The sequence below is a fragment of the Anarhichas minor genome, unplaced genomic scaffold (assembly GCF_050575085.1).
Source record: "Anarhichas minor isolate MPS153535 unplaced genomic scaffold, ASM5057508v1 ptg000041l, whole genome shotgun sequence".
Lineage (NCBI taxonomy): Eukaryota > Metazoa > Chordata > Actinopteri > Perciformes > Anarhichadidae > Anarhichas > Anarhichas minor.
The window spans coordinates 6,876,428-6,903,503 of NW_027466487.1; the positions used below are offsets into that span (position 1 = coordinate 6,876,428).

Consider the following 27,076-nt stretch of genomic DNA (forward strand, 5'->3'; position numbering starts at 1 on the left):
TACCAGGAAAATGACAAAAAATATGATGTGCAACTGTGGGTATTTATTTTATACTTTGTACTCCCTGATTTGAACGTCTTCCAGGCTCTTTCCTCACAAGATGAGAAGTAATTTCATCAAATCTATTTACTCGTTTTTGTCAAAACAGCTTCAATGACGAAATTAAATATTTGATGAATAAATGTATAAATATCCTCTGATTTCAAGTTTATTTTTGTTCCATCTTTAACCCTTAATGTTTCTGTGTAAATGTAATACTCCAGGCTGAACACACGTGAGCCGTCCTCTTTGTTTACCTTTTTTTTTTTACGTTTCTATGCGTCCACTGGTTACCCCGTGTTTAACGTCACATTGCAATGATTTGTGGGTAATTCCCTCAGCATCCAAATGTCACGGTCCACACAAGGCTCAACATTTGTATTCAACCACTGTCGATGAAAAAGTTGCCCAGCTGTTTTGTTCTCTATTTATTACAGACTTAAACATTTCAGAATCCGGTGCAGCATGAGCCACGGGTGTGGCAGGGCTGTATCCGACAAAGAAAAGATCCTAAATGTTTTCAACAAATGACAGAATGAAACGACTGAGAAGCCGCAAGGAGAGGAGTCAGATGAGAGCTGGCGGGAAAGAAGCCTCCAAGTCCAAAGCACATCACCATCATCACTGTCGTCGCCAAAGGAGTGAAGACATGGCGTATTTCCAGAACTGCTGTCATAGTAGCTGTCATTGTGCTTCAGGGAGAAATGCACCGTTTCCAAATGTCATTCCTGCGGCACAAGAGCCGAGTATAATCACGGACAGTCGCCTGATAGGACACCATGGCCTGTTCAACCACGAGGTGAAGTCTATCGACATAGAGCGCTTGTTAGGTGAGCAGAGGAAACTGGGGAAAAGTGGACGGCAAGGACAAGAAAAGAACAATTCTACTTCACATCCATCTTCAACATCTCACGTTCCTTCTCCGTTCGTCGCTCATGATTTATTGGGTGCTGATACTGATAAGGTTCTGCCATTTAAAGAAAAAACAGCCCATAATGATTGCCGGAAGAAAGAGGAGAAAATCAGTCAGGGATCAGATCTTACACCGGGGCAGAGGCCGCAGAAGAAGCTCGATGTTGCATCTGAAAGTTTTAAAAGCGTCTCCTCATCTAAACACAGCTCATTGGATGTAGTGATAATCAAGAGCAAGAAGACAAACCCTCTCATGTCTGAAAAGAGCAAAGAGTCCCAGCTGACTCCCACTGTTGTCAAAGAAAGTGTGAAGACATTAAACAGGAAGGCAAAGGGACACATGAATTCTACTGTGGAGCACACCCCAAAGAACCAGGAGTCTCCGGTCCACCAAACACCAGCTCATGGTCTCAGCCCAAGCCCAGTTCAGCTCTCCAGCTCAGACACTGTCGACAGCTTTGACATCCAGCGCCGGAGACGAGACGCTCGCTGCACTTCTAAGTCCGTTAGTTCAGTGGCAGCAGGTTTGTGTGACTGTCTGCAGTTCCCACTTCTGAGGAGAAGAAGCCTGGTGGCAGAGAGCAGGGAGGTGCTGTTGAAAGCTCTACGGGAGAGGCACGGACCCCGGCTTCAGGAGAACCTCCTTGAGGTGCAGCGAGGCCTCAGCTATGGTGTCGATCCAACAAAGAAAGTCCAGGATCGGGAGCCGACTATGATGGATGAGCTGTTGCCTCCAGGTAGGCACTGAAATACTAGACAACTCTGATTCTCATTATAAACATAAAAAACAGTGATTTGTTAAACATTAGGGTTGTTTTTAAGTGATAACTCAATGTCACTGTATGTTTTATCATAATTGAGATATGGTAATTAGGTTCTCATAGTAATAACACATTTTACCAACATTATTGATGTTAAAAATGTAAACTTTTTACTGTGTTTTTGGCTTCTTTAGTATTGGTATTAATAACAACTTTACCTCAATATTGATAACACTGTTTATTACCCGAAAATAAGTTATGTTTACATTCAGTGTTATTCACATTGAGTGTATCTTTAAGGCCTGACAAATGCATTTTTTCTGTGTAAAACATTTGCAAATCAGTTTTTAAACCGTTCATCGTTTCCATCTGTGTTCACTAGCTTTTCGGTCTTCTTCTTCTTTGCCTTTGTTGGAGCATTACAAACCCAATAACATAAATGTATCACTGTCAATCATTCACAATAGCAGGAGTGTATTGCATGCTCTGCAGTTTTTCAGCTGTCTCCTTTTTTTTTTTTTTTGGTGCAATAGCATTTCAAGCTGACACTGCGAGTCAGCCGTGTTATGACAACCAGAAAACCACATCTTTCAAAATGATGGAAAGTAGACCTTTTAACCAGAAGTCCAGGCCACAGCCACGCCAAAACCTGGAGCAGGTAAGATCTTAGTTTATGGTCCAGCTGTTACCCTTCCATTAGTAATCCACAGATAATTTATTTCATAACTCTGGATATAAAATGTTTTCTGGTTTTCATGTAAAGACTGCTGCTTGGTTCACAAGCCCGGTGGAAACCTCTGTCAGCCTGTTGGATGATATCCTCAGTCCTTGCACTCCTCAGTTCTGCATGGAGTTTGAGCCCTCTGGACGTACAACCAGTGATCATTTGTTCTCTCCCACCTCCTGCTGGGAAGAAAAGGCCTCAGTATCTCAGCACTGGGAAGACGGCTTCAACAAGCCAAAGAACAACAAGGCCGTTATGTTTGATCCCTTTGAAAACAGCTTTTTGAATCACACCAGAGCAGTTCCAGAGAGGAGCAGTAGGTCTCAATACAGCAGCAGCAACATCCCGCCTTTCTTTCCTTCTCAAACACAGCTGCCAGAGAGACGTTCAGCAGAGCCTATGCACTTCCCCCACGAGAAAGACCCATTTGAAACTGACAGATACTCTTTTGCTCCCTCCTTCTCTGCTCAAATTCACCATCCTCTGCAGAGCTTGCAACCTTTGAGCCAGTTCAGTCATCCCTCAACTCACCCGCCCCTCAGGTCCCACCACACTGACATGACCCATTACCCACCATCTCACGCCCTCGATAGAGACCCGGCAGCCCTCCTTTCTTCTTTCCCGAGCCCTGAACACTGGTCCTTCCCTCCTATGAGACTGTACTAATGTGTTGTGAAGCGCTGCATAGAAACATGCTTGTGAACATTAATTAATTAAAAAATACAATGCTGTCTTAATTCATACATCAAGATTTTTGTTCACAGTCAGCGAAATGATATGTTGTGTGCTCATATTTGACTAAAAACACAATATTAAATGTAACAGTAATAGCTGGAATCTCAAGAGTTACCTCTTTTTCTTTTGTCCTAAGTGCAGCGGAGATATAGAAACCCATGAGTATGTATTGTTTGCATCATTGGAACATTTTTTTAATATGCACAACTGTACACATATCTTCTTTAACACAAGCGTTATAATGGGAATTTCTTTACAGACCAATAATTTTAACCAAGAATGTGCTATTGTGAAGCTATTTGATGTTGTGTATGTGGGCCACATTTAAATGCAATTAAACACATTTGTACAATTTCTGCAATAATATAAAAGATGTGCAAAATCAAACTGAGCATAAGATTTTTAAATAACATTTCTGATTCATGCTTGTATAAATTATTATTGGTCTCACAGTTCATCACAATTGCACCACATTAAATGACCCTCTCCCAGCAGCAGAACATGAGATTATTCATTTAACGTACCGACAGTTTTATCTCGACAATCACAAATGAAATTGCCAAATCTTTTTAAGGTAGCAAGTAACCGTTTTCATCCGATGTGTGAGTCTCAAAGTTTCCGGTTTCTTCTTCTGTCTCTAGTCTGCTCCCGCTTCTCACTGCCCGACGTAGCTGATTCCAGAACAGCTCTTGGGCCTGTGTGGGGTTAGTGCAGTCTGAGCCAGGCCACTGCAGATACGTCTTTTTTAACATGACTTTCCTCATGCGGTGATAGGACGACACCTGCCTCTGAGAGATTTCCTCCAGAAACACGAGCAGGAGAACGTCCCGGTGCTCATCAAAGAGTCGGTAGCTGGCCAGTTGGATTTCCAGAGAGCACCACTCACTTCTTAGGAAGTTCCTGCTCACCACACAAATAGTCTTCCGGCTGCTATACACAGCAGAGACGATGTTGTCCACAATGTCACGGCCCAGCTCAAAGTCCCTGTGATGTAGGCAAAGTTTAAAAGACGATCCATTTCCCTCCAGGTTGGGCATTAACTGCTCCATGACCCATTGTTCATCGGAGGAATTGTAGGAAATGAATGCATCATATTTGCAATTCTCGTCCTTTTCACTGAGTATGCGCCACTGCTCACTAAACCAGGAACGGAACACATAGTAGCCGTACTTCATTTTCCAGTAGAGTTTGACATAAAGTAAAGGAGTTACTGTGAACAGAAAGATCACACCTGCTGTGCTTAAGAATAGGTACTCTCCGAGATCTATGTAACAAACTTTGGTGTCAAAGTTGTAGAATTTGAGTTTTGCATCGTTTGGGCACGGCAGATTGTAGAGATAGACCACCTGGACATGTGGGTTTTTTACTGTCCAGTTTTGCAGTATGTTGTTCTCGCAGGTGCAGCTTAAAGGAGTATTACGTATGTCAAGGTAGTGGAGGTTTGGTAAACTTTGTAGTGCATCAACAGGAATGCTCTGCATAACATTACGGTTGAGCTGCAGTGTGTGTAACTTTGTGAGATTCCCAAAAACCTCCTTTGAGAAGTTCTGAATGCCCATATTTTCTACAATCAATTTGGTCAGATTTCTCAGATTTTTAAAGATTCCTGGTTGTAGGTTTGTCACCCCAACACAGCAGTTATCCAATGTGATGAAGTGTAAGCCTGTCAGATCATCGAAGGCATCAGGTGCGAGATGATAGATGTTATTGTTGGTGAGATACAGAGATTTCAGTGAGTGGAGGCCACGGAGAAAAGTGCTGGGTAAAACAGTGAGGCCAAACGGCCGCTGGCCATCCAGCTTCAGATCACTGAGTCTGCTGAGGTTTATGAAGGGTGAACTGATCTCGTCATTGAGGAAGCGAATCTGATTACTTTGTAAATCCAGCACTGTTAGTGTGTCTTGAAATACACGATAGAGGGAACTGTCGATCTGTTTCAGGTTGTTTCCATCTAGATAGAATTTGGACAGACTTTTTAGTCCCTCAAGGCCAGATGGCTGAAAATAAGTGATCTTATTACCTCCGAGGTCCAGTGTAGTCAGATTGCTCAGACTGCGAAAGGTCCCATTAAAAATGACAGATATGCGATTGTTGCGGAGGTTAAGGATTTTTAGGTTGTGATTATCGTTAAAGGTGAAACTGAACAAATCCGTTAAAAGGTTATTGTCCAAACGTAGTGTCTCAAGCCTTGTTAGCCCTTTGAGAGCGTTAATATCAAGATAGGCAATTGTGTTTATGTTAAGCTTCAGCGTCGTGACATTTGGTGCATAATTGAAAGCACAAGCACCGACTGAGAGGATGCGGTTGTAACGATAGCTCAGCTCCTCCAGATTATTCAAAAGTACTGTGTTTTGTGTTTTACAGGATTGGAGGGAGGTGAGATGGTTATGCTCTACATTGATACTCTTTATATATTCCTGTTTATTGAGGAACTCCAGACAACCTGTGCTTTTCAGGTCGTTGCGGGATAGATCCAAAGTCCCTGTGATGTTAGGACAATAGTGCAGTGTGTCATTTGTTAGATTCTCAATCCCATTACCACCCAGGCCTAAATTTGTAATCCTTTTCACTTTTATACTTAACAATCTGCATAGCTCCATGAGCAGGGTGTCATTGTTTAGACCTGTGCCGGAGAAATCCACGTGACCTGCATTGACATTGCTGATGTTTAAGAGCTCCACTACCTTCACACTTGTTGAACGCAAACGCAGATAGTTTATATGCTTCAGATCGAGTCCTTGAAAAGCCATCGATTGGAGCCTGGAATTGTATGACAAATCCAGCAGGTGGATGAACCCGAGAAACGAATCCTTACACCCTAATTTAAGCAGATTATTTCTACATATGTATAAGGTAGTGAGGGATTTTGGTAGTGAAAAATTTGAATGGCTGAGAGAGGTCAAGTTGTTAAAGCAAAGATCTAGTACGCTCAGATTTCTTAGATGTGACACAGACTCGGCAATCGCTGAAAAATTTGACAGAAAATTTTGTCTCATGATTAAAGTGGTCAGATTGAGAAGAGGGGAGAAAATCCCCTCGGGGAGCCGCTTCAAAGTGTTGTTTGTCAGTGAGAGAAAGGTGAGGCTGCGTAGGTCCTTAAACACAGAAGGGTTGAGCTCCGATATGTTGTTACAGGACAAATTGAGAGATTTAAGTTGATGCAAGTCTTGAAAAGCAAATTCATCGATGCGCCTCAAGTGATTTTGATCTATTCTGAGGTCTTGAAGGTTTGGTAGACGAACAAAGCTCCTGTTGGGAATGTGCCAAATAGGATTAATGGAGATGGTGAGATTGACGGCAGATGGCGGCAGGTCCTTGATAATAGCAGGCATGTTCTTTTCCTTGCGACGGATGCAGTTGAAACTTTGTTGATTTGAGTATGGGTCTTCAATGCAGTTCTTGAAGCTGTAACCACTGATGAGTTGAACAGCGCCAAGGACAACTGTCACTGACAACAGCTGATAAGTTACACTTGCCATTTTGTCTTGTTTCAGATCAGAGAGATAGTAGTTCTGAATTACTTTATTAATCAGTTCCTTTGTTGGTTTGTTTGAGTATGATGTGGCAAATGTCTGTGAATAAGGCCTCTTGTTAATCCAGTGAACAGGTGCAGGAATCTGAGGAAAGAGAGCAGAATTGATATCACTCGTCATGTTCGGTCACTTGCACTTTCAAACCACGTTTCTTTCTAAGCAGACCAATCTTAATACAGAGCTGCTACCACAATCCTTAGATTTAAATCACCATTCATACTGTACATGTTGTAAAATTCACATTGGTAAGACTTGTTTACCAGCAATATTAGAACTATGAGATAACAAATGTCCTTTTTGGATGCTTAACAATGCTTGATTGTGATTGGTCCATATGCGGATAGAGATTTTCGGTGCAATCTCAGTGGGTGTGTCTTCTTGCAATACAGCCAACCTGTGTGTCACTGGTATGTTAAATATGTTCTTTGAGCTATAGTACATTGCCTGGAGTAATATACCCATATTGTTCAAAACAAGAGGGAGTTTCTCAAAGTCAAGGATGCTTCAGGATGGGTCTGACGAGTGTGCCGGTTTGCGTGTTTATATTTGACTCTATTTAGAATAATTCAGTACGTTTCAATTTCTAGTAGGAGTATTGATTTTGCCTTTCTCAAAACAATGTACACAGATTCAAAACATGTAGGCGATTGTTATGATTTATGAACGTAGAAAACATACAATTAATATGCTCTCCTTAAAGCTGCCAGATTCCATTTAAAAAAAACACCGCAACTTTACCTCGGCGAATGTTAAACAAACTTTATAATGAAAACTCATCACATCTGTCTTGGTTGGCCTAGTCTTTCCACTTCCAACAATAATCAACTCTGGTTTGGTCAAAATAATGTCTTTATTCACAGAGCTAGATGTGAAAAGATGATGGCTTTACCCCAGTTGTCGCTCTCTGCAGTTTACTGGACTCCGTGCTATTAATAGCTCGCTCAACACTCTGTCGCTGAACGAGTTTATCTCTGAACTAGCTTTTCGTTGCGCAACGAAAGTTGAAACACACTTTTAAATGAAGCCTTGACTTCACTGATATAGATTCTGATATGAGTGAAGATTCAACAACTGGATTTCAATATCTTGTCTAAGAAACAGATTTTGGTGGACTGCTAAGATGAAATAACTGAAAAGTTTACCAGCATGTTTCCCCTGTTTAAAAATTGGTTGACAGGAAATGCATGGTGTGCATAGGATTATGGTTGTTTTACACTCATACATCCTTCAAAATCCTCTGAACGAAGGACTCAGTCCTAGTGCACTAGGGCATCCTCATCGGCTATGCATCTAAATCACTAACAGACAGTAAAGTCAAATAAGCCAGAGCAACAGCCTCAGAGAAGGCATGGACACGGGTACATACAGTATATAGCAGCTTACCTCTCAGTGACACTAATGCCTACCATACACTAGAGGACTTTGAAAAGACTGACACCCTTTCATATCTAAAGACAATGTGTCATAAGTCACTGAGTTTTTAGTCAAAGTCTATAAGATTTTGCAAAGACTGGGGATCTTGAAGGGTCAGTATTTGCTACTGACCCTAGATTTCTTTCAGAGATCATTTCCCACGGGCTTCTGATGGAAATTTACAAAAAGAAAACTGCTGACGAAAGAAGTGCTCGTTAACGTCATTGAATTTCCCTATTTGCGTTATGACCAACATACACCAGAGCAGAGACTAAAAGGGAAATGCTACTGAGGAAGACAATCGAGGAAGGGTCTCCTGAGGAGGGAAGACCGTGCCCTCAGAGCCTAGCAGAATACTGGAACCATTAAGACTTTCACAGACCATATTCAAGGGGGAGAAAATCATCATCCCTACCTCACTGCAAGCAGGTCACATAGACTGGTGCAAACAGAGGGTCTGTGACATCCTTTTTTAGCCCGAGCTGATTGAGGAGATGGTTGGAAAAGTGTTTGCCTCATCTGTTTGCGAAGATCGACCTTTCAACACGAAGGAGCCTATGATAGTCCACAAGATCCTAGACAGTCCATGGCAAACAGTCGCGATTGATCTGCGCACATAAAGTCGCAGTAGACTATCAACAGGTTTTTCAAGTTTGACAAGCTATACAGCACCAAAGCCTCTGTTGTGATACACAGTTTGAAAGCAGCTTTCTCCATACACGGCACACCTCAGACCTCAGAATGTTTGGCTCAATCCTACCCAGCAGCTTCAGCCCACAGTCCGGTCACCAGGAAACAATTTTGGCATTGAATGTTTCTGCAAACCACGGATATTACGTTGAATGGGAATGTTTTTTCTTTCTTTTACATGGATTGTTTTTGCATTTGGGCAGCGCGCTTGACGTATTACAGCGACCGTCGTGCAGAGCAAGTGACGTAGTATATCGAGCGGGCATTATTGAAAGTTACGTGGCATAGCAATGAGTATAAAGAGCGAGAAAGTACATTTAAAAAGTGGGTTAAAGGTTTCACCAGGTTCCTGTTGTCACAGAACCCAATAATGCCCACCTGAGGCATTGTTGTATTGCCGAGAAATCCGAACTTTGTACAAGGATAACTGGGTTCCTCTTTTAAGATGTTTTCATATCCCTTTTTCCTCTGTGGTTGTGTTCCTCGTGCACCTCCTGACATTTCTTCTACTTTGTTATAGAACAGATCTGATACTGGGCATTGTTGGCTAAATGGCAAATAATTTGGCCTGAAGAATACTTTTTAAAGTAATAGACGACAGACAACTAAATTATTACGACGTTTTGTCAATCGTTGTATGAGTAACAGCAGCATTAGTCAATAATCTTCGTACATTTTATGTTATAAACATCCTCCCATTATGTGTCCTACATTTATACGTACATTTATATCCACTTTAAAGAAGGTATTTTTAGTCTTAAACATCTGTTGTCCCAGAAACATCCCCTGAAAATAACAGTGATAGTCACCCTCTTATAATCTAACACACAAACTGTTACAATCTTTCACACTGTTAAGAAAAGTACTTGCCAGTTTTTGCCAACTATGTTACTAGATTTGAAGTTAAAATGAATATCATTATTTTGCCTTGACAGCCTCACCTGTTCAAGTGAATGTTGTTCACCTTGCCTCTTCCGAGAGCTGCTTGTGCTGCACCCTGGGCATCTTGGATACACACTATATCAGAAAGAGGAACATGGGTGCAACCCATTCTTTCCCTTTCAGTCACAACATCGTAATCCCAAGAGGTTTTTTTTATTGAAATTCTGTATACTGAATGAATATACATTCAGCAGACGCTTTTATCCAAAGCGACTTACAATTCAGTTCTATCACACCGTAGGCACAGCTACGGGAGCAATTTAGGGTTAAGTGTCTTGCTCAAGGACACATCGACATGCGACTAGTCGGAGCCGGGGATCGAACCGGCGATCCTCTGATTGAAGGATTGAAGCTCTCCACTTAGTCACCGTCGCCACGTGTTAGTTTGTTTCTGCTTGCTTCCACACACACGCATTAACACTTACATTAACACTTGAATTTGCCACAGTCTTCACAGCAGTCGCACACATTTGAACTCCAATCTGATGATCCGGACGTCACAGTGTCCTGTGTGACGGAGACCTGAGGCTGCGAGCTGATCACATTTGACTGGAACGCCATTGCTGTGAGTCGAAGCGAAGGAATATTGAAATCTAAAAACAGATATACTAAGTCACGGAACTATTAAAAATTAAAGATACCAGTTCACTTCATATCTGGTAACATTTTCTAGCCCTATTTGCAGCAATGTTTCCCCCAAACAAATACCCTGCCCAGTCCTGTGCCATCAAAGCTTCTGCAGGTTTTCATTCCAACCAGAGACAATTTAAGGTTATTTCATTAATAGTACCAAAGAGGGCGGCATTAAATAAGCAAAATCAGTTCAGTGCAGTTAATTTGAATGAAAACCGAAAGACTCTTCCATGAAGAAGGATTGGACGTTTGGAGGAAACATTGCTCCATATCTCACCTGGTCTCTCCTCCTGAGGTTCATGTATGGCCCCTGAAACGGTGGTCTTGCGGTGTAGACGGTCCGGGGCTTAATCCATAAACAGGAGGGCAAAGGCTCAACTCTTATACCCAGTCTGACATCACTCTTGCCCCAGAGCCCAGTTTCAGTGCTGATATGACATGGCAAACAATGGCCATTTGGGCATGTGCAGTCATGTTGTAAAGACAAAACCCAGGTGTTTAGTTCTGGGGCATATCACCTTTCAAAAGGGTGCACTGCACATGACGTGGTTTTTATCAGCACTCAGTAATTGAAGAAGAAAGTGGGCATATAGTGCATATTTGTATTTCAGCAACTTATAAACCAGGTTTTACCTTTATGGCAGGCGTGGTGTGTACACACACTGTGGGTCCAATTCTAGTAATGGGAAAATAATAGTAGAAAATGAGCTGGGACCCTCAAGCAGAGTTGAAATAGGCTTTGTACTCTTGTACGACGATACATCTTTTGACATTGGTACACATTGAATTTGTATAGTATGTCCAGATGTACACATGGCTCTGCAGAGAACACTGGTTAACAACACAAAAGGCTCCTTAACTAGTTAAAATACAACAACTATTCATTTTAATCTGTTGTCCTAAGGATCCACTTTGGATCCCCTTTAGCTGTTGACCCAGTAATAATTATAACAGAGTCTCAATTGAGTTAATGTAAAACAATAACAACATTAAAGTGATTCAATACAAATCCCACAACATAACTTGAGTTGACTCAAAACAAAATGCAAAGTAACCAGAGACAATACAACATATGTTACGTTTTCAAGATTCAGGTTGTCAAAATATTTAAATAATACAGTTGCAAATGTACACAAAACAAATCCAACAAATCAATATCTAACACAAATAATGAAATCAAAATAAACAGATACACACAATTAAAATTTAACAAACTACAAATAGTATGAAACACAAACAAGATGTAATGCAAAAACAATGAGCATATAGTATGATTAAAACATTAAAAGTTTACTCATTTCCATATTGGCCTGCCCAAGATCAACGAAGTCCCAGTGATACATTACAGAATTGAATGAAAAGAACCACTATGCTATAGTAGTATACCGATGCTGGTCATTAGTACACTCAAACAACTGTATACATTCTTATGGTAGCTCTATATTTTGTTACCTTTCAATTTGCAGTCCCAGTTTGTGGAAAAGGGAGGAGTTTCAATACTTTTTCACAAACGTTTTTCTCATGAAACACTGGAGTCTGTGAGACTCCAAACAATGAGGAAGTAAAACCAATGTCCACACATATTAACCCTGTACGCAATATTCAAACACTTGTTGTATGGCTTATTTTTTTGTGTTATATCCAATGTAAGTGGGCTCAATGATGTGTGAAGAGACCGTGATAATAGAATATGACATGCACAATCATTACTTGATTGTATCATGGTTCTTTCCTAAATGTGAGATACAAGAAAATGTATGCTTTACATTTTCTTGCATCTCACTTTTTTTGTATTTAACCGATGAACTACCAGACACATTGAGCTCAAGTAGCCCCCTAAGTAGGTCATAGAGGTGTGGCCTTGAATCCCATTGCAGTTTGTATTACCAGATCTGAGCAACAGATAAACCATAATCTGATTACAAAAACGCCTGCCAAGACAAGACAGAACTAATAAATACATCAGTATGACCCTCTGTGACTCATCCCCTGCAAGCTTATGAGAAAGTGAATGTCCCACAGATATAATGTTACTTTCAGATTTGGACAGGTAGATTGGCAAAGTCAATAAATAGTTGTATTTGTCTGCCGATAAGTAAGGTCAAAGTAAGCTTGAGGTAAGATAGAAACAATGTCATTACACAGTTTGTCCACCAGAGAGCTGATTTTTTTTACACTGTTTAATATGTATCTTGATCATCTTGGTACTTAATTAGTAATACTATTTTTAGAAATACAGAAAAAAAAAGCTGGTCCACTTACACTCCTCCATGTGCTCACCAGATTACATACTGTAAATATAACGAACTTTAACATTATACTTCTGTGGTGTGTATTGCTCTTTTTATCACACAAACAAGTCGACAGAAGGAAGCAAAACACCAGTGATGTTGCACAATAATTTAATTTACCAGAAGACCCTTAGTCGAGACAGAAGCAACCGCAAGAGTGTTCAGTTCCTCACGTTTCTGAAAAGAAATCATAAAGTCAGTCCTGAAAGGGGACTTTACTCATTCTGTCCATCCTGTCTGTCTCTGGTCTAGTTTGTGGAAGTTATGCAAAAAAAACAAAGGGCTCTGTGACACATCGCCACATTTTTTCTCTCAATCAGCATTTGAGTGGTCCTGAGCTGAGTCTGCATGTGTTAAAAAAAACTAGTTGTCATGTGGACAGATAATACCAGTAGTTTCAGTGGAGGTGTTTGCTCACATCAGGCATCTGCAGGAAGGTGTCAGAATGCTATCGCATGATAGTTTTTGCTAACTTGTTGCTTTACAGAGCATGACAGAGATTTAAATGTATTTCTTTTTAGTGCGTAGTGCATTCTTGCAGATACCATTTTGTTATCAGTTTGTCCAACGCATCGCTAATGAGCATGTTCATGTTTTTCTCTAAGAGTCTGTTATTCTTCACCACTTAGATGATCAAATTACTTGATTTCCGGTTGTGTTCTTTTTGATTGTATCTAAACATATATAGTATCCAGGATGTCCTCCATCAGCCCCTTTGTTTGCATCCTGTCTTCTTAACAAGACGTCAGAGGGGTAAGTAACTCATTTGCTTTGCAAAGGTGCTGGAGTTAAAAATCACTAAAATCGAAATCAGAAACTAGCTTTCAGTACATTTTTTTTTCTTCCAAAATGTATCCTTTTGACATTTTCATGGATTTGTAAAATTCGTGACAATCACAGAATACTAAGTCTTTACCAAGTTATTAGAAAACATTCTGTAATGCTTAATACCTCAAAGCAAGCAGAATAAAAAGAACACAATAGAGATTCCTGTCAACTAAGCACTTTCACTTCTCCATTTGTGAAGGTTTGTTTTGTAAAACCAGTTTCTACTCCCTTTGGGTTAAATTCCCAGAGAAAACTGTTTACTAGTAAGAATTGTGTACAAAAAAATAACATAAATTGGATCTGCAGTATAGACTAAGTACAAAATAGAATATTTTTCCATATTGAGTACATCAGTCACAATTTCCCTTAGGCACTTTTCTATTCCTATCACAGCTATGTTTGCATCTGTCTTATATGTGTGAGGATTCAGTTCCTGAAATTACGACTTCTTCTTTCTGATCCTGATGAATACCCTGTTGTGATTGTAAGTTTGCTCTCTTGACTGTTGGAGTGTTTCAGGTGTTCTGCTGCCTCCTTGTTTACCACAATAATGGATCATATTCATCCAACCACAGAAGATTACTGGGTGAGTGGATCATTTTCAAATCTGTGCATCATCGGTCATCAGGGGACGAACTGAGTCTCTGTTTGCACCTTAGATTCTATAACATGAGCAGGTTTAACCCGTCGTAGAGAACATATTCTTACAACAGATATTTTCAGATGGGTTAGTCAAATGTTGTACAGTATCTTCCACAAACAGCTATCTTTAAAGTTCCTTATTGAGAAAAATACTTTATTTTGACATTTTTAGAATCTTATTATGACCTTTGTGTCAAAAACTGCCATCACTGAGGCTCAAGTAAATTAAAAGAAAATATACAATGATGGGTTTCTGGATTATACAGTTTGTGAAATGCTGAGAAGAACACTTTTATAATCCATCTGTTTCAAAAAATTGAGTTAAGTCTTTTCATCTCTTGTCAACAGGACTATGACTACAATTACACCTATTCCCCTGACGAAAGCAAGTCGCATGCCGTCCCATGCTTACAGGAGGACAGCTACGGGTTTGCACAGAGGTACTCCCCTGTTGTATACACTCTGGTGTTCGTCCTGGCTTTTGTGGGCAACGTGCTGGTGCTTTGTGTGATCCGACGCTACAGAAACTCTCAGAGAAGTGGAGCCTGCGCCTTCTCTCTGACAGACACCTTCCTCCTTCACCTGGCCATTTCTGACCTCCTGCTGGCCTTCACCCTGCCCCTGTATGCAGTGCAGTGGGCTCACCAGTGGGTGTTCGGCTTGGCTGTGTGCAAGATCTCCGGTGCCCTCTTCTCCTTGAACCGCTACAGCGGCATCCTTTTCCTGGCCTGCATCAGCTTTGACCGCTACCTGGCCATCGTCCATGCTGTCAGCTCTGGCTGGAAGCGCAACACCTGCCAAGCCCAAATTGTGTGCGCCATCATCTGGGTGTGCTGCCTGGGCCTGAGTGGAGTGGACATGGCCTTCAAACAGGTAGAGGAGGTGTACACTGTGGGCCATCAGAAGGCGTTCCTGTGCCAGTTGTGGTTCACTGAGAACTCCACCCAGTGGCAGGTGGGGCTGCAGCTGGTCAGTGTGCTTCTGGGTTTTGGGCTCCCCTTACTGATCATGCTCTACTGCTACATCCGCATCTTCAGGTCCCTTTGCAACGCTACTCGTCGCCAGAAGCGCAAGTCTCTCAGCCTCATTGTCTCCTTAGTTTCTGTGTTTGTCGTCTGCTGGGCGCCGTACAGCTGCTTCCAGCTGGTAGATAGTCTGCACAAGCTGGGCGTGGTGGCTGGAGGTTGCCAGTTTGGCCATGTGATGGACATTGGGACTCTGATCACTGAAAGCTTGGGACTGTCGCACTGCGCCTTGAACCCTCTGCTGTATGGCTTCGTGGGGGTGAAGTTCAGGAGGGAGCTGGTCAGAATGTGTAAGGAGCTGCTGGGACAGAGAGGCTTGCTGGGGATGGAGGGGTGGAGGGAGAGGAGGCTCAGGAAAACCACCGGATCCTTCAGCTCTGCAGAAAGCGAAAATACCTCCTTCTCTGTGATGGTGTGAAACCAGAGACAGGAAGAGCGAGGTGTGTGTGTGTGTGTGTGTGTGTGTGTGTGTGTGTGTGTGTGTGTGTGTGTGTGTGTGTGTGTGTGTGTGTGTGTGTGTGTGTGTGTGTGGGTGGGCGGGCGGGCGGGCGGGCGGGCGGGCGTGTGTGGGCGCGTGTGTGTGTGTGTGGGCGCGTGCGTGTGTGTTTTACGAGGGGGTTGGGGGTGAGAGAAAAATAGAAAGCGAACTTGAGTGAATTCAGAAAAAGAAAGGATTAAAATATGTAATATAAGTTTAGCTTAATTACAACTTTAAAATGTTCTCAGCAGGTAAAGTGAAGGATTTCTTCCACTGGTGCTTTGATATCTGATAGTTTGTGGTGCAGCTTCCAACATGTTTAAAACGAGACACCACATCTCACACAGTGACCCGGTCATCTAACTTTTTTGTGAGCACTTGTGGATTTTTTTTTTTGTGTATGTCCATAAATCCAATCTTGTGAAACGTCTAGATTACTTCATACTCCTAGAAAAGCTTGTTCAGCAGTTGAGATGAAGCTGTGGCCTCATATCTCACATCCTTACACTCAGTATATATTCTTATCAGATTCTACACTCTGTTTACAGAAAAACAAGTTTCAGATGATAAAATAGTGAAAATGGTTGTGTTGAAATTTCCATTTCTCATTTGTTTTGTTTTTTCCGTGATCCATATAAAGCTGGTCTCTCTGTGCTTCAAAACTCTTCAGCAGTATAACTCATTTTGAATTTTGTATATTACATGAAAACCTTGCTTGATGTTTGTGATGTGCCAAGATTTTTGTAATAAATATTTTGTAATACAATATTGTGTCCTGTTCTTATATGTATCAACATCTCAGGTTCTCTCTCTGCACGTTTAATTGACCAACTTTTATCCAGCACAGCATGTAGTTGCCAAGTGCACTGAAATCTGAGGTACTTGTACTTTACTTGAGTATTTTAATTCAATGCAACTTTGCACTTCTCCATTACAGGCCAAAGTTGTGCTTTTTACTCCATAGTCACTTTTGAGATTGCAAATGTTCATTTACAAGTCAAAACGGTCCAAAACCACTAGTTTAATCTTTGTCAATGCATTTCATAAGTTTATTTTTTAATAATAATTTATATAATATTTGTATGTAAAATACAAATGTCAAAAGTTAAAGTAGCTTAAAATGGAATTACTTAAGTAAAGTAGCATGCAACTATCAAATTATGTCTTTTATTCCACAGCAATACTTTGGTTGCGCACCTCAAACACTGTTATGTTTTAGTTTTCATCCTTCTGTCTGATTTTTTTTTTTTTTTTTTGAGTAAAACCATGATCCCACTAAAACATCCCGGTCACAGTCTGATGTAAAAAAAAAAAATGTAAAAGACCTATTGCGGATTTTATTCATCTTCATTGTATTCATCCAACTGGGTAAACCCTCAGGTGGTTGGAGCAGGACTCCGCTTTAAAGCCTCGGGTTTAAACTCTTGTTCGGAAACACAAACAGCGCCACCTCGTGGAAAGCGGCTCTTTGTGCGGCGCATTGTGAGAGTCATTGTTTGACTTTACTTTGTGTTCAGCACTCCCGTGCGGTTCATAGTAGCATCAAGTCAGGCACAGTAAGCGGACGGCCGGAAGCTGGGAAATTTGGCCTTCAGAATAAAGCACCTCAATCCCAAGATAATGGCAACGGCAGTAAGGATTGTGCCATTTTGTATCATTTAATGTGCTACTCGCTACAAACACAAGCACACTGTCCAATTCTCAGCCTCTCAGCCTCTTTTATTTAGTATTTGTATCAGCTGACGCTGCAGGGATTTCCAATACACGTTTTATTTTGAAAAACAAAATCGAGCGCCTCAGTTTCTTTGTGTGTGTTGGCAGCTTTGCAATGTGCGAGACGAAGTGACATTTGATGAACCAAAACAATCCGGTGAGAACGCAATTAAAGTGCACGTAAGTTCCTTCTGAGTTTATACTGTAGGCTGTAAAATCACTGTTTGTTCCGCGAAGTGCATCCGTGTTGTAAAACAGTTCATGAGGCGCAGCTTTGCTCAATCGTCTGCTTTCGTTTCTCCCTCTACCCGGGGTGTTGTTGTAATCGAGGATTCCCCCGCACCTATTCCCCTCTAATTCTTACTTTAGTCATTGTTAAAGTTTTCTCTGCTGGACTTCATGTTCGCGCGACAGCTGTAAGATGTCCCGTCTGCTCTCCTTCCCAAAAACTACGGCAGTAAATCAAACCAAAGCCGTTGACCCCGGTGTGAAGAGTTTGTCCTTTTTTTAGTATCATCCGTCCTCTGCGCGCTGCGAGGTTATTGCCCTCTAAAGTCTGCAGCTGAAGCAAAAGTGTAGCCAATATGTGCGTAACATACGGTTCAAGTGTTCTCTCATAATAAGCAAGTATATGTTGCCGTTTATATGTAGACTAGAGACATGATACATAATGTCAGTTGTAGCCAATTTTAGCGGTTCAGATATTCAAGCCTTCACCGGCTGTTTCTTTCTTTAGTTTCAGTTTCGCAGCTGATCTTTGCTCATATCTATTTGCGCGAGCCTCTTTGACGTGTCGTATCTTACACCAGCACTTCTGGTTTCGTGGCATACGTGTTCGCGTGTCTATCTTCATCAACAGTAAAAATAGAGTGACTAGAGTTCACAGCCACTGTGCATACAATAGCTTCATAGGTAGTGTGTGCGTGACCAGGGAGAACTGTGCTTTCCGTTTAAACCAACTCCACTGTTGCCTCATATAGCGACGTCATCACACCATGTGAGTTCTGAGTGGGTTGAGGCTTGTTTAAATCGGACTTCCCAAACTCTCTGAGACACAGCTGACTGTCAAACACACACACACACACATACACACAGAGGGAGGAGTATATAAACTGGTGTGTTTCGACATCTGTCCTCTGAGGCTCTGCAGCATTTTAGATTTCTCTCTCTTTGCCTCCACAGTAGATGAACATGGATGTGGTGCTTGATGGATTATTTACCCAGAACGGCACCTATGACTACGATGACAGCTATGAGTATAAAGAGGACATCGAGCCAGGGGCCAGTAAAGCGATGTTGACCCCGGTGCTGTACTTCTTGGAGCCGATTGTAGGGCTGCTTGGAAACGGACTACTCCTGGCCATTCTGGCTAAGAAGAGGCGATCCTGGAGCATATCGGACATCTTCATCCTCCACCTGTGTGTTGCAGACATCCTGCTGCTGGTGACGCTGCCCTTCTGGGCGGTACAGGCGGTTCAACAGTATGGATGGTACTTTGGGGGCTTTCTCTGCAAGATCAGTGGAGCTGTTTTTAATGTAAGTACCATGTGGTGTGTGTAGTACAGGCAGCGTCTGGGAAGTGAAGCTGTGAGAAAGTTGTGTTTGGCTGTCGGCCATTAGTTCCGTCTCAACCAAGGGTCATTGTACTTAAGACTCTTATTGAGCAAGTACACTCCCCGGTCACATCCAAATTTCAGCATTTCTAGGAAGAGGCAAGAGGAGGGGATCAGAGTAGAGGAGAAGTGAAAGCTGGCTGGAAGTTTCCATCTTACACTAGATCACAGCTCAAGTTTTCCTCTTCTTTTTCCTAGATCAACTTCTACTGTGGCATCTTTCTGCTGGTTTGCATCAGTCTGGATCGCCACTTGTCCATCTTCCACGCCACCCAGCTGTTCTCCCAGAAGAACCCCAGGTTAGCCCACATGAGCTGCCTGTTAGTCTGGATCGCCTCCGTTATCCTCACCATCCCCGACTGTGTTTTCCTGGTGGCGAGGAAAGATCCGGCCCAGGGGAAAACCCTGTGTGCTCACAGGTACTCCCAGTCAGTAACTGATTGGCAGCTGGTGTCACGCGTTCTCCACCACACGCTGGGCTTCCTGCTGCCTGCAGCCACCCTGATCTTCTGCTGCTCCCGTGTCCTGCTGCGGCGCGGCTCTGACGGCCTCCGGAACCAGAGGGCCGTCACCTTCATCCTGCCCCTGGTAGTGGTCTTCTTTCTCTGCTGGCTGCCGTACAACATCACACTCATTGTGGACACCTTCAGAAGCCGCTCGAAGCAGCTGGATCAGCCTGACAGTTCCCTGAAAACAGCTCTGGCGGTCACATCTGCTTTGGGCTGCATGCACGCCTGCCTCAGGCCTCTGCTCTATTTCGGCCTATGTAGAAACGTCAGGAAACAGACACTGGCCATGTTTAGACATGCTAAAGTTGAATCTGAGAGCTCGCTGTGGGGCTTGGGTGTTGGCAAGGAGGCCCTGCCCGACCAAAGTCCCGAAGGGGAAGCGCTGAAACAGATGACAAGTACAGATCATCAGGTGCAGTCAATTCAGTGCTGATTAATGGACAGAAATGCCCTCCTGTGACTCAGAAGGGATCAGAATGATGCTCCACCCCTGAGGGGAATTTAGGGTGAAGTCGTGTCATGGGTTCAAGGGATGGAGGACCTTATGATGAGAAATAGATATTTTTAGAAAATGACTCTTTGAAATTGCACTTCAATATGAAGGTTTCCGTGCCACGTCATGGTTATATTTTGAAATCACTTTAGCTTGTTACCCTAAATCATGAGTTTTTTTCATTCAATTGTAAATATCTGTATTTTTATTGTGTATTATTGGTATTATTATTATTATTATTATTGTACAGTTTTATATAAGTGTCGGTGAACAGTGTTTAAGCTGTTAAAGAATCATAAAGCTTTAACGTCATATATGTGCCATAATGCTTAAAATTCTTGGAATGGAATATGGTAATAGAGAAGCTCTTGTAAATAACAATACAAGATAATTCTTCAGTCAGTGTTATTGTGATCCTCCATCAAGTAGACCGACAGAGTTTGTTACATGTAATCGGATGACACAACTGATTCACTTCTTATGTTATCTTCGGGCAGTAAAGACTGTGTGGATTCCACGATTGTCCAGTGACTGTGTGTGTGACCACAGTGCAGTGAGGGAATTTCCCGTTGGCGAATCCCACAGCCTTATTTCTTTTTGACTTCTTTGTTGCAACATGGATGTGTGGGGACAGCGGATGACACAAACAGGTGGTGATGTCATCAGTCAGGTGACAGAAGAGGAGGAGGAAGAGGGGAAGAAAGACCTCAATACTGAAGCTCTTTCATAGCTCTCAGTTTACTCTCATCTAGAGACTTGTCTGTTTGTTTGGCGGAGTGAGAACAGTGGTATGCTTTATGCGTGAGCACAGTTGTCTGGAAAAGGGGTGTAGGTGGCAAATGGAAGAAAGAAGACCAGTTGGAGAAGACGAGATCTTATTCTAAAGATCACGTTGTGTTGAGCACTACATTTGTGATTTCTGCGCTCAAGGCAAGATAATGTTAACACATATAAATATGACCTGAAATAAAGAGGTCTTTCACACTTGGGTATGCTTTTAGAACATCTGTGTAAAATAAGGTCACACAAGAAAAGAAAACACCTTCCCTCCTCTCAGACCGCCTATGTTCCTTCCTCTTTCTTATGGTGTTTCAGTTTGTCGAGAGCCAAAGCCTGAAAACTATGGTCTTAATATTAGAAATGCGGCTTTCATCTGTGGCAGCAGCAACACGTCAAGTATATAGCATTACTGAGTATTGCCTCAGATTGAAGTGGTATTTCCTGTGTCAGCTAGAGCTTCTCACCAAACTTATCTGGACTTTTCTTTAATGAATAAACCTGTTATCAGTAGACAAACACAAACTTTGTTGTACCGTCCACAGTAAAGGGAGTTGAGTCCGTCCACAATTCAAGGCTTTTTATTCGTCTAAGTACAAAAGTTAAAAAGAATTGAGCATCGTGACTCGATGACTGAAAACAAGACAAATGCATGTCGACCACATCCCACACAGCGCTTGATGTGTTTGAATGAGCGTGCAGCCAAGCTGTTAACTCTGAAAGACTGCGGAAGAGTTTACGAACCCTTCGCTGGCTTTGTTCTCTACCTCAGTGACTGAACCAGTAGAGTAATAACAGGGTATCTATACTACTGGAATCAAACTTAAAGGGATGCTCTCTTTTTAACACCAGTGCCACCAGCCTGCTGTTGTGAAATGTTTGCTGCTCATGTAAATTATGAATGAGACGCGCTGTGATGGAAAACAGTAGTCTGCCACAAGTCACGGCATTTCCCTGTGCTCTTTGCTCATCTAAAACCTGTCTGTTTTTGCAGAGGCAGCATGTTTGAGGATGTGCGGTGGCTTTTTGTGACTTTAGTTTCCTGTCAAAGAGATGTCAGCTATTTCCACTGAAAACCCTTACGTGATGGTTCGCAGTCAACTTGTAGTTCATGCTTGTATTCTACGTAATCACCTGTATCCTGACTATATCATAAGCATCGAGAACATTTTTAGGGAAGTTAGGACATTAAAATATCTTAAATGCTCAATACATGCAGAAAGAACAGAGAATACAAAAAGGGCCGTTGCACAATCTAACTTCTAAAGTTTAAATTGTGAAATTCATGCTGCAACCTATCCTCTATCATTTGTTACACGGTACACAGTATTTACTTGGCTGATTTGATAACTTCTTTACTAGCTGTGTAGGAAAAATGTGAAAACATCAGTTTCTGTTAATTATTAAGTAAAAATCTCACAAATAACAAATGTTTTTAGGGATAAAGCACATGGGTGTTGGATAGCATTTTTGACTACCCACCAACTAAACTTGAATATTTTCTAGGTATTTAAAACAATGTATTTATTCATTCATTTATCTGTTCAATTTTATTTTCTGTAAATTTTATTAAATTCTTTCTAAAATAATTGTCCTTTGAGGGGTCCTGTTGAGCTGTACTGTAATGTCAAAAATATACTGGTTTCTGATTTTTTTTAAAAGATCATTTTATTCTGTATTTGAACAATCCATATACAAAAATAAAATACAACATACAGTAACCTATAATTGTGGTATAAGATATATTTCAAAGCAGGATATATAGCCTTCGTAATAATACTCACTGAAGTATATACATGCTATGTAGCAATGTAGCCTTGCACTCAGAAAATGGAAATTACTTCTACAACAAGAAAAATAGATCTGCTTCCTACAAGTACAGGTGTTTGACCTCAAGTCCCAGACAGACAAAATGATTTTAGTCATGTTCATGTTGACGATGTTCAAGTTTAGCTACTAATACTGTGAACTATAGGACACTGAAAGAAAGCATAGCATGTCACAGGTTATATGACACAGACAATTAACAAAAGCACCTGTATTTACGCTCTGTCTGAAACACGCTGTTTAAGCACGTTTGACAACGGAATTGCGTCCATGTTTGTGTCCATGTTTACTTCGTGTCAGCTGTTGTCATTCACATCCACTGCAACCGGAAGGAAACTGGGATTTACAAGGTTTATGCTTAAAACTTTGGAGTGCTCTATATTGTATACAATCAAATCAAATCCTGATTGCTCGTTTAAGGCACAGTTTTCTTTACCATATGGGACCTTTCCGTCATTTTGTCAGCTTGGTCAGTTTTGTACATGTGCTTGTTAATACGTTGTGTCTCTCTTCTAAATAGCAATGGAGTTGGAGGTGTCAGCAGACTCGGACCAAATGGAGCTTCTCCTGCTGGTAACAGATTGCAGTTTGACGCTTGTCTTCAGCTTGCAGCCCAGAGACCTCAGGATGTCCAGGAGCTGACGCCGGAACTTCACACCCACAAAGGCATAGAGGATGGGATTGAGGCTGCAGTGGAGGTAACCCACGGAGGAGGTGATTATCTTGGCTGTTTCAAGAGACGTTCTGACCCCGCAGGTCTCGCTGTTGTTGCCGGAATGAAGTGTGTCCACCATGAGTGTGATGTTGTATGGCGTCCAGCAGAGAAAGAAAACGGCCACTACTGCCACGATGACCCTGAAAGCTTTCTGCTTTTGGAGGCCCTGGGAGCCGCACCGCAGCCGGTGCAGGATGCAGGAGTAGCAGAAGATCAGGATGACTGAAGGCAACAGGAAGCCCACCGTGTGTAAGAGCAGACGTGATGCCAGTCGCCAGTCACTTACTGCCTCAGAAGCAAAGCGGAGGTAGTTGCGTACACACTGCGTTTTTTTGCTTGTTCGATTATCATTCACAGCTTCCAAAAAGACCCAGTCAGGGATAGAAAGGAGCAGGGAGAAGATCCACACTGCCAAGCAGCTGACCTGAACGACCCAGGGCTTCTTGCGGGAGTACATCTGGGTAGCGTGGACGATGGACAGGTAGCGGTCCAGACTGATGCAGGCCAGCAGAAAGATTCCACAGTAGAAGTTGATCTGAGGGTACAAAGAAATCCGACACAAGTGAAAAATCTCTTTGCAACCATGATTTACTATCATGCACTCTAGTGCAGAGTTAGTGCATCTTTGCTGTTGCACTCCTCTTACCGTAAAAACAGCTCCGGTGATCTTACAGAGAGGAGTGCCGAAGGTCCATCCATGATCTTGAGCGGACTGTGCAGCCCAGAGGGGCAGAGTCACCAGCAGCAGGACATCTGCCACACCAAGGTGGAGGATGAAGGTGTCCGTTACACTCCAGGTCCTCCTGCTCTGAACCAGAACTCCCAGCAGCACTCCATTCCCCAGGATGCCCACAACAAACGCCACAGAGTACAAAGCTGGGATGAACACCGACAAAAAATGCCCACTATTGTTCGAGTCGCAGATGTTCTCACAGCAATCGTTTTCATCATAAGAGTAATTGGAGTACAAGCCATCATCGAGAAAGCCAATGAGTTCGTCTCCGGTCAATGTAAACACCCCGTCCATCAGTGAACTCTGCACAAAAAGAAGAAGAACTCTATACATCAATTCGGTCTGAGCACCACACGGTGGGGCTGTTTACACATTTATCCATCTATCTAGTGTCTGTATCTGAATTATCTGCACATTTTTGAAGTTCATTTAAAATGCTCTGTGTAATACAATAAAGGAACAAACAAGACAGATCAGACCACATCAAAGCAAGATAACGATTCAAAACACACACACACACACACACACACACCAATTAATTATGTCAAACAAAAGAGGATAAGTCACCATATGCATTTTGAGCAAAATAAGTTTTGGTCTTTGAGTAACTGGTTTGTAGTCTGTCTATTAGAAATAATCCTGAAGTATTCTGGACAAGTTGTATCTCTGCTCACAACCTTTTGGTGTGCATTAGAGCCAATACTTTGAAGGCTAAAGACCCTTTTTGCCGTTCTTGTTAAATGTAAGCACCGCATCATTTCTTGACCGTGGTGTAACAATACCAAGTTCTGTGAGGTTTTATGGTATGATACCTGATCAACTTTATGACTTTCTGCCAATCAACATGATCTGAGTACCCTGTTAAGCTGGAGGAAATTATGACCACTTGAGTCATATTACTGTTCAGAATTGCTTTGAGCCGATTGGGGAAGGGAAAGTCATGCACATGAGGAGAGGAAACGTGCAATTTCAGTTTCAGAGTTTTTCGCAAGAGTCTTGATGCACTAAAATATTCATCACAATGTACCAAATAACCAAAATAGCATGACACAAGAATAACATGGACATGAAACAAAAATAATGAAATACAAATAAGTAGGTGGATGAAAAGTGCAACAGAAATAAAAAAAAAAAAAGGTGTAAGGAAAAAAAATGAACATCCAAGTGAGACAGGAGAGTAGAATAAAGAAAGAAATGAGATAATAGTAACAATGCTTCAATCATGATTTAATCTGTAACTTGTTGCATTAATTGTCATTTGGTGATGATGAATGACTCAAATGCTGCAACTTTATACTGACTGGCACCGTAACGTTAACGGCACATTGTCACGCCACAAATCACATCACAGTCTGACATACTGCAGTCTCTTACTGTGAACTAATATAATAATAATATATAATACAATACTATAAATAAGATTTAATTCATGTTTATCGGTAATTAGTTAATTAGGCAAAGATCACATCGACAAAACAGGTGAGAAGTACAAAAGCAGTTGAAATGCATTGATCAAATAATGAATAATGACATGTAATTTATTCAAATCTTAGTAACAAACCATATATGCATTGTCTGAATAATTAGGCTACAGCAATAACTTACCAATGTGTAATCTTTTGATATTGTTTTCTCCTCTGTGAGCAGGTTAACAAGGGCACACAGCTGAAATGATGAGTGTCACCAAAAGCACCACGTATAGAGCTACCAAAGGGGCAGCCCAGATAAAAAGCTATACCTCTAACCATGTATGAAACTGTTACGCATATGAGGAGGAACAAAACCATGCAGTGGGTGTCATGTTTTAGGGGAACTGTTGTATTGATTATTGGAATTATTTTGATTTCAACCACACTTTTTGTATTGTTGATGCTCTCTTCAAAGAAACAAGTCTCTAAAAAAAACCACATGTCTCTAAAAAAAAACCCACATGTGAGTATACTGGTACACTTTCCATAAAAACTTGTGAATAACATTTCTATGAATTTACACCCACAGATAGCACGGTCATGTGTAGAATGTAATCAATGTAACATTCAATTGAGATGTTGAAGCTATTGATTATATTTCTGAACTGCACATTTGGATTAGATAACTTTATTCACCCCCAGGTTTGTCATCTATTCACAATGACAACAGCAAAGGAGACACAAGGAAGGTCACAGCAGACAATATATGACACTGCCACTATACCGTAGTAACACTAACACAGCAAGTAGACATATTCAAAGAGGACGTTAGTGTTTAGCCAAGTTAAAAGCCGATGTAGTAATTGAGCAGTATACAAGGATGATCATACTGTAATGATGCACCTAAAACAAGACTCTGCAATACAAATTAAATTAAACCTTTAAAAAAACATATGCTATTATATAAAATACAGATTCAAGTACTTAAATGCAACTTTGATAGATCTAATGTTGCATTTCTAGAGACAACTGAAAATCGTACATACAAACAGCAGTGAAATGAGTTTCCAGAGGTCATGCTGTTCACCGTTATTAACACACACCAATTTTCAGAGACAACTGAGGTTTGTTCTTGTCTGAACATCTAAACAAATACAAAATAATAATGAAAAGTAATGAATGTACTTCTTCATGTTGGTTAATGTGTCTATCCTGACGAGTTCTAGACTTCTAGTAGGCCTATTGAGCTGTTTTTTGTCTCTTTTTTTTACTGTTTAGCGCATTTCGTGCACATACACGAGGACGCAGATGCACGCAGGTGATGCGTTACACAGTCCTACTGATAGTGTCACACTATTCCTCTGATGCCAGGATATGCTGCAACGTGCCAGCAAAGACAAGGAAGAAGAAGCTCTCGAGTTCTTACTCACTGATGAACTTTGCAACAATAATATCAACAACCTGTTACTATGAGAACAGGACTCGGAAACAAATAATATCCAAACTCATGTTGAGCTACTGGATGTCTTGATATAACGCCAAGCCATCCGTCATGCTCCACGTGCACAGGGTTGTAGTGCTAAAACAGTCATGAATTGTCTTTATACTTTCAGTCCTTTTACGCAAAAAATTGCACTTACA

The 27,076-nt window shown here is 41.5% G+C and overlaps 4 protein-coding genes across 6 annotated transcripts; 2 read left to right on the plus strand and 2 right to left on the minus strand.

Moving 5' to 3' along the window:
* Positions 1-3,205: 3,205 nt before the first annotated feature.
* tlr21 (toll-like receptor 21) lies at positions 3,206-9,809 on the minus strand. Its single transcript, XM_076109228.1, has 2 exons — positions 9,749-9,809; positions 3,206-6,788 (listed from the first exon to the last, which is right to left on the minus strand). Exon 2 carries the CDS (start codon positions 6,648-6,650, stop codon positions 3,741-3,743), a length of 2,910 nt encoding a protein of 969 aa, XP_075965343.1. The 5' UTR covers positions 6,651-6,788; positions 9,749-9,809; the 3' UTR covers positions 3,206-3,740.
* A 4,182-nt stretch (positions 9,810-13,991) lies between these two features.
* cxcr3.2 (chemokine (C-X-C motif) receptor 3, tandem duplicate 2) lies at positions 13,992-15,700 on the plus strand. Its single transcript, XM_076109062.1, has 2 exons — positions 13,992-14,087; positions 14,492-15,700. The coding sequence occupies exons 1-2, from the start codon at positions 14,052-14,054 to the stop codon at positions 15,584-15,586; spliced, it is 1,131 nt and encodes a 376-aa protein (XP_075965177.1). The 5' UTR covers positions 13,992-14,051; the 3' UTR covers positions 15,587-15,700.
* A 1,754-nt stretch (positions 15,701-17,454) lies between these two features.
* LOC142969259 (C-X-C chemokine receptor type 3-like) lies at positions 17,455-22,479 on the plus strand. Of its 2 annotated transcripts, none has more exons than XM_076109064.1 (3): positions 17,455-17,516; positions 18,542-18,895; positions 19,171-22,479. In XM_076109064.1, exons 2-3 carry the CDS (start codon positions 18,545-18,547, stop codon positions 19,912-19,914), a joined length of 1,095 nt encoding a protein of 364 aa, XP_075965179.1. In that variant the 5' UTR covers positions 17,455-17,516; positions 18,542-18,544; the 3' UTR covers positions 19,915-22,479. The 2 variants fall into 2 exon arrangements, with proteins under 2 accessions (XP_075965179.1, XP_075965178.1); XM_076109063.1 differs by having other exon boundaries at positions 17,461-17,539.
* cxcr3.1 (chemokine (C-X-C motif) receptor 3, tandem duplicate 1) lies at positions 22,394-26,133 on the minus strand. 2 transcript variants are annotated; one of them, XM_076109060.1, is made up of 2 exons: positions 25,632-26,133; positions 22,394-24,329 (listed from the first exon to the last, which is right to left on the minus strand). In XM_076109060.1, the coding sequence occupies exon 2, from the start codon at positions 24,318-24,320 to the stop codon at positions 23,091-23,093; it is 1,230 nt and encodes a 409-aa protein (XP_075965175.1). In that variant the 5' UTR covers positions 24,321-24,329; positions 25,632-26,133; the 3' UTR covers positions 22,394-23,090. The 2 variants fall into 2 exon arrangements, with proteins under 2 accessions (XP_075965175.1, XP_075965176.1); XM_076109061.1 differs by having other exon boundaries at positions 22,394-23,828; positions 23,940-25,722.
* Between the last annotated feature and the right edge of the window lie 943 nt (positions 26,134-27,076).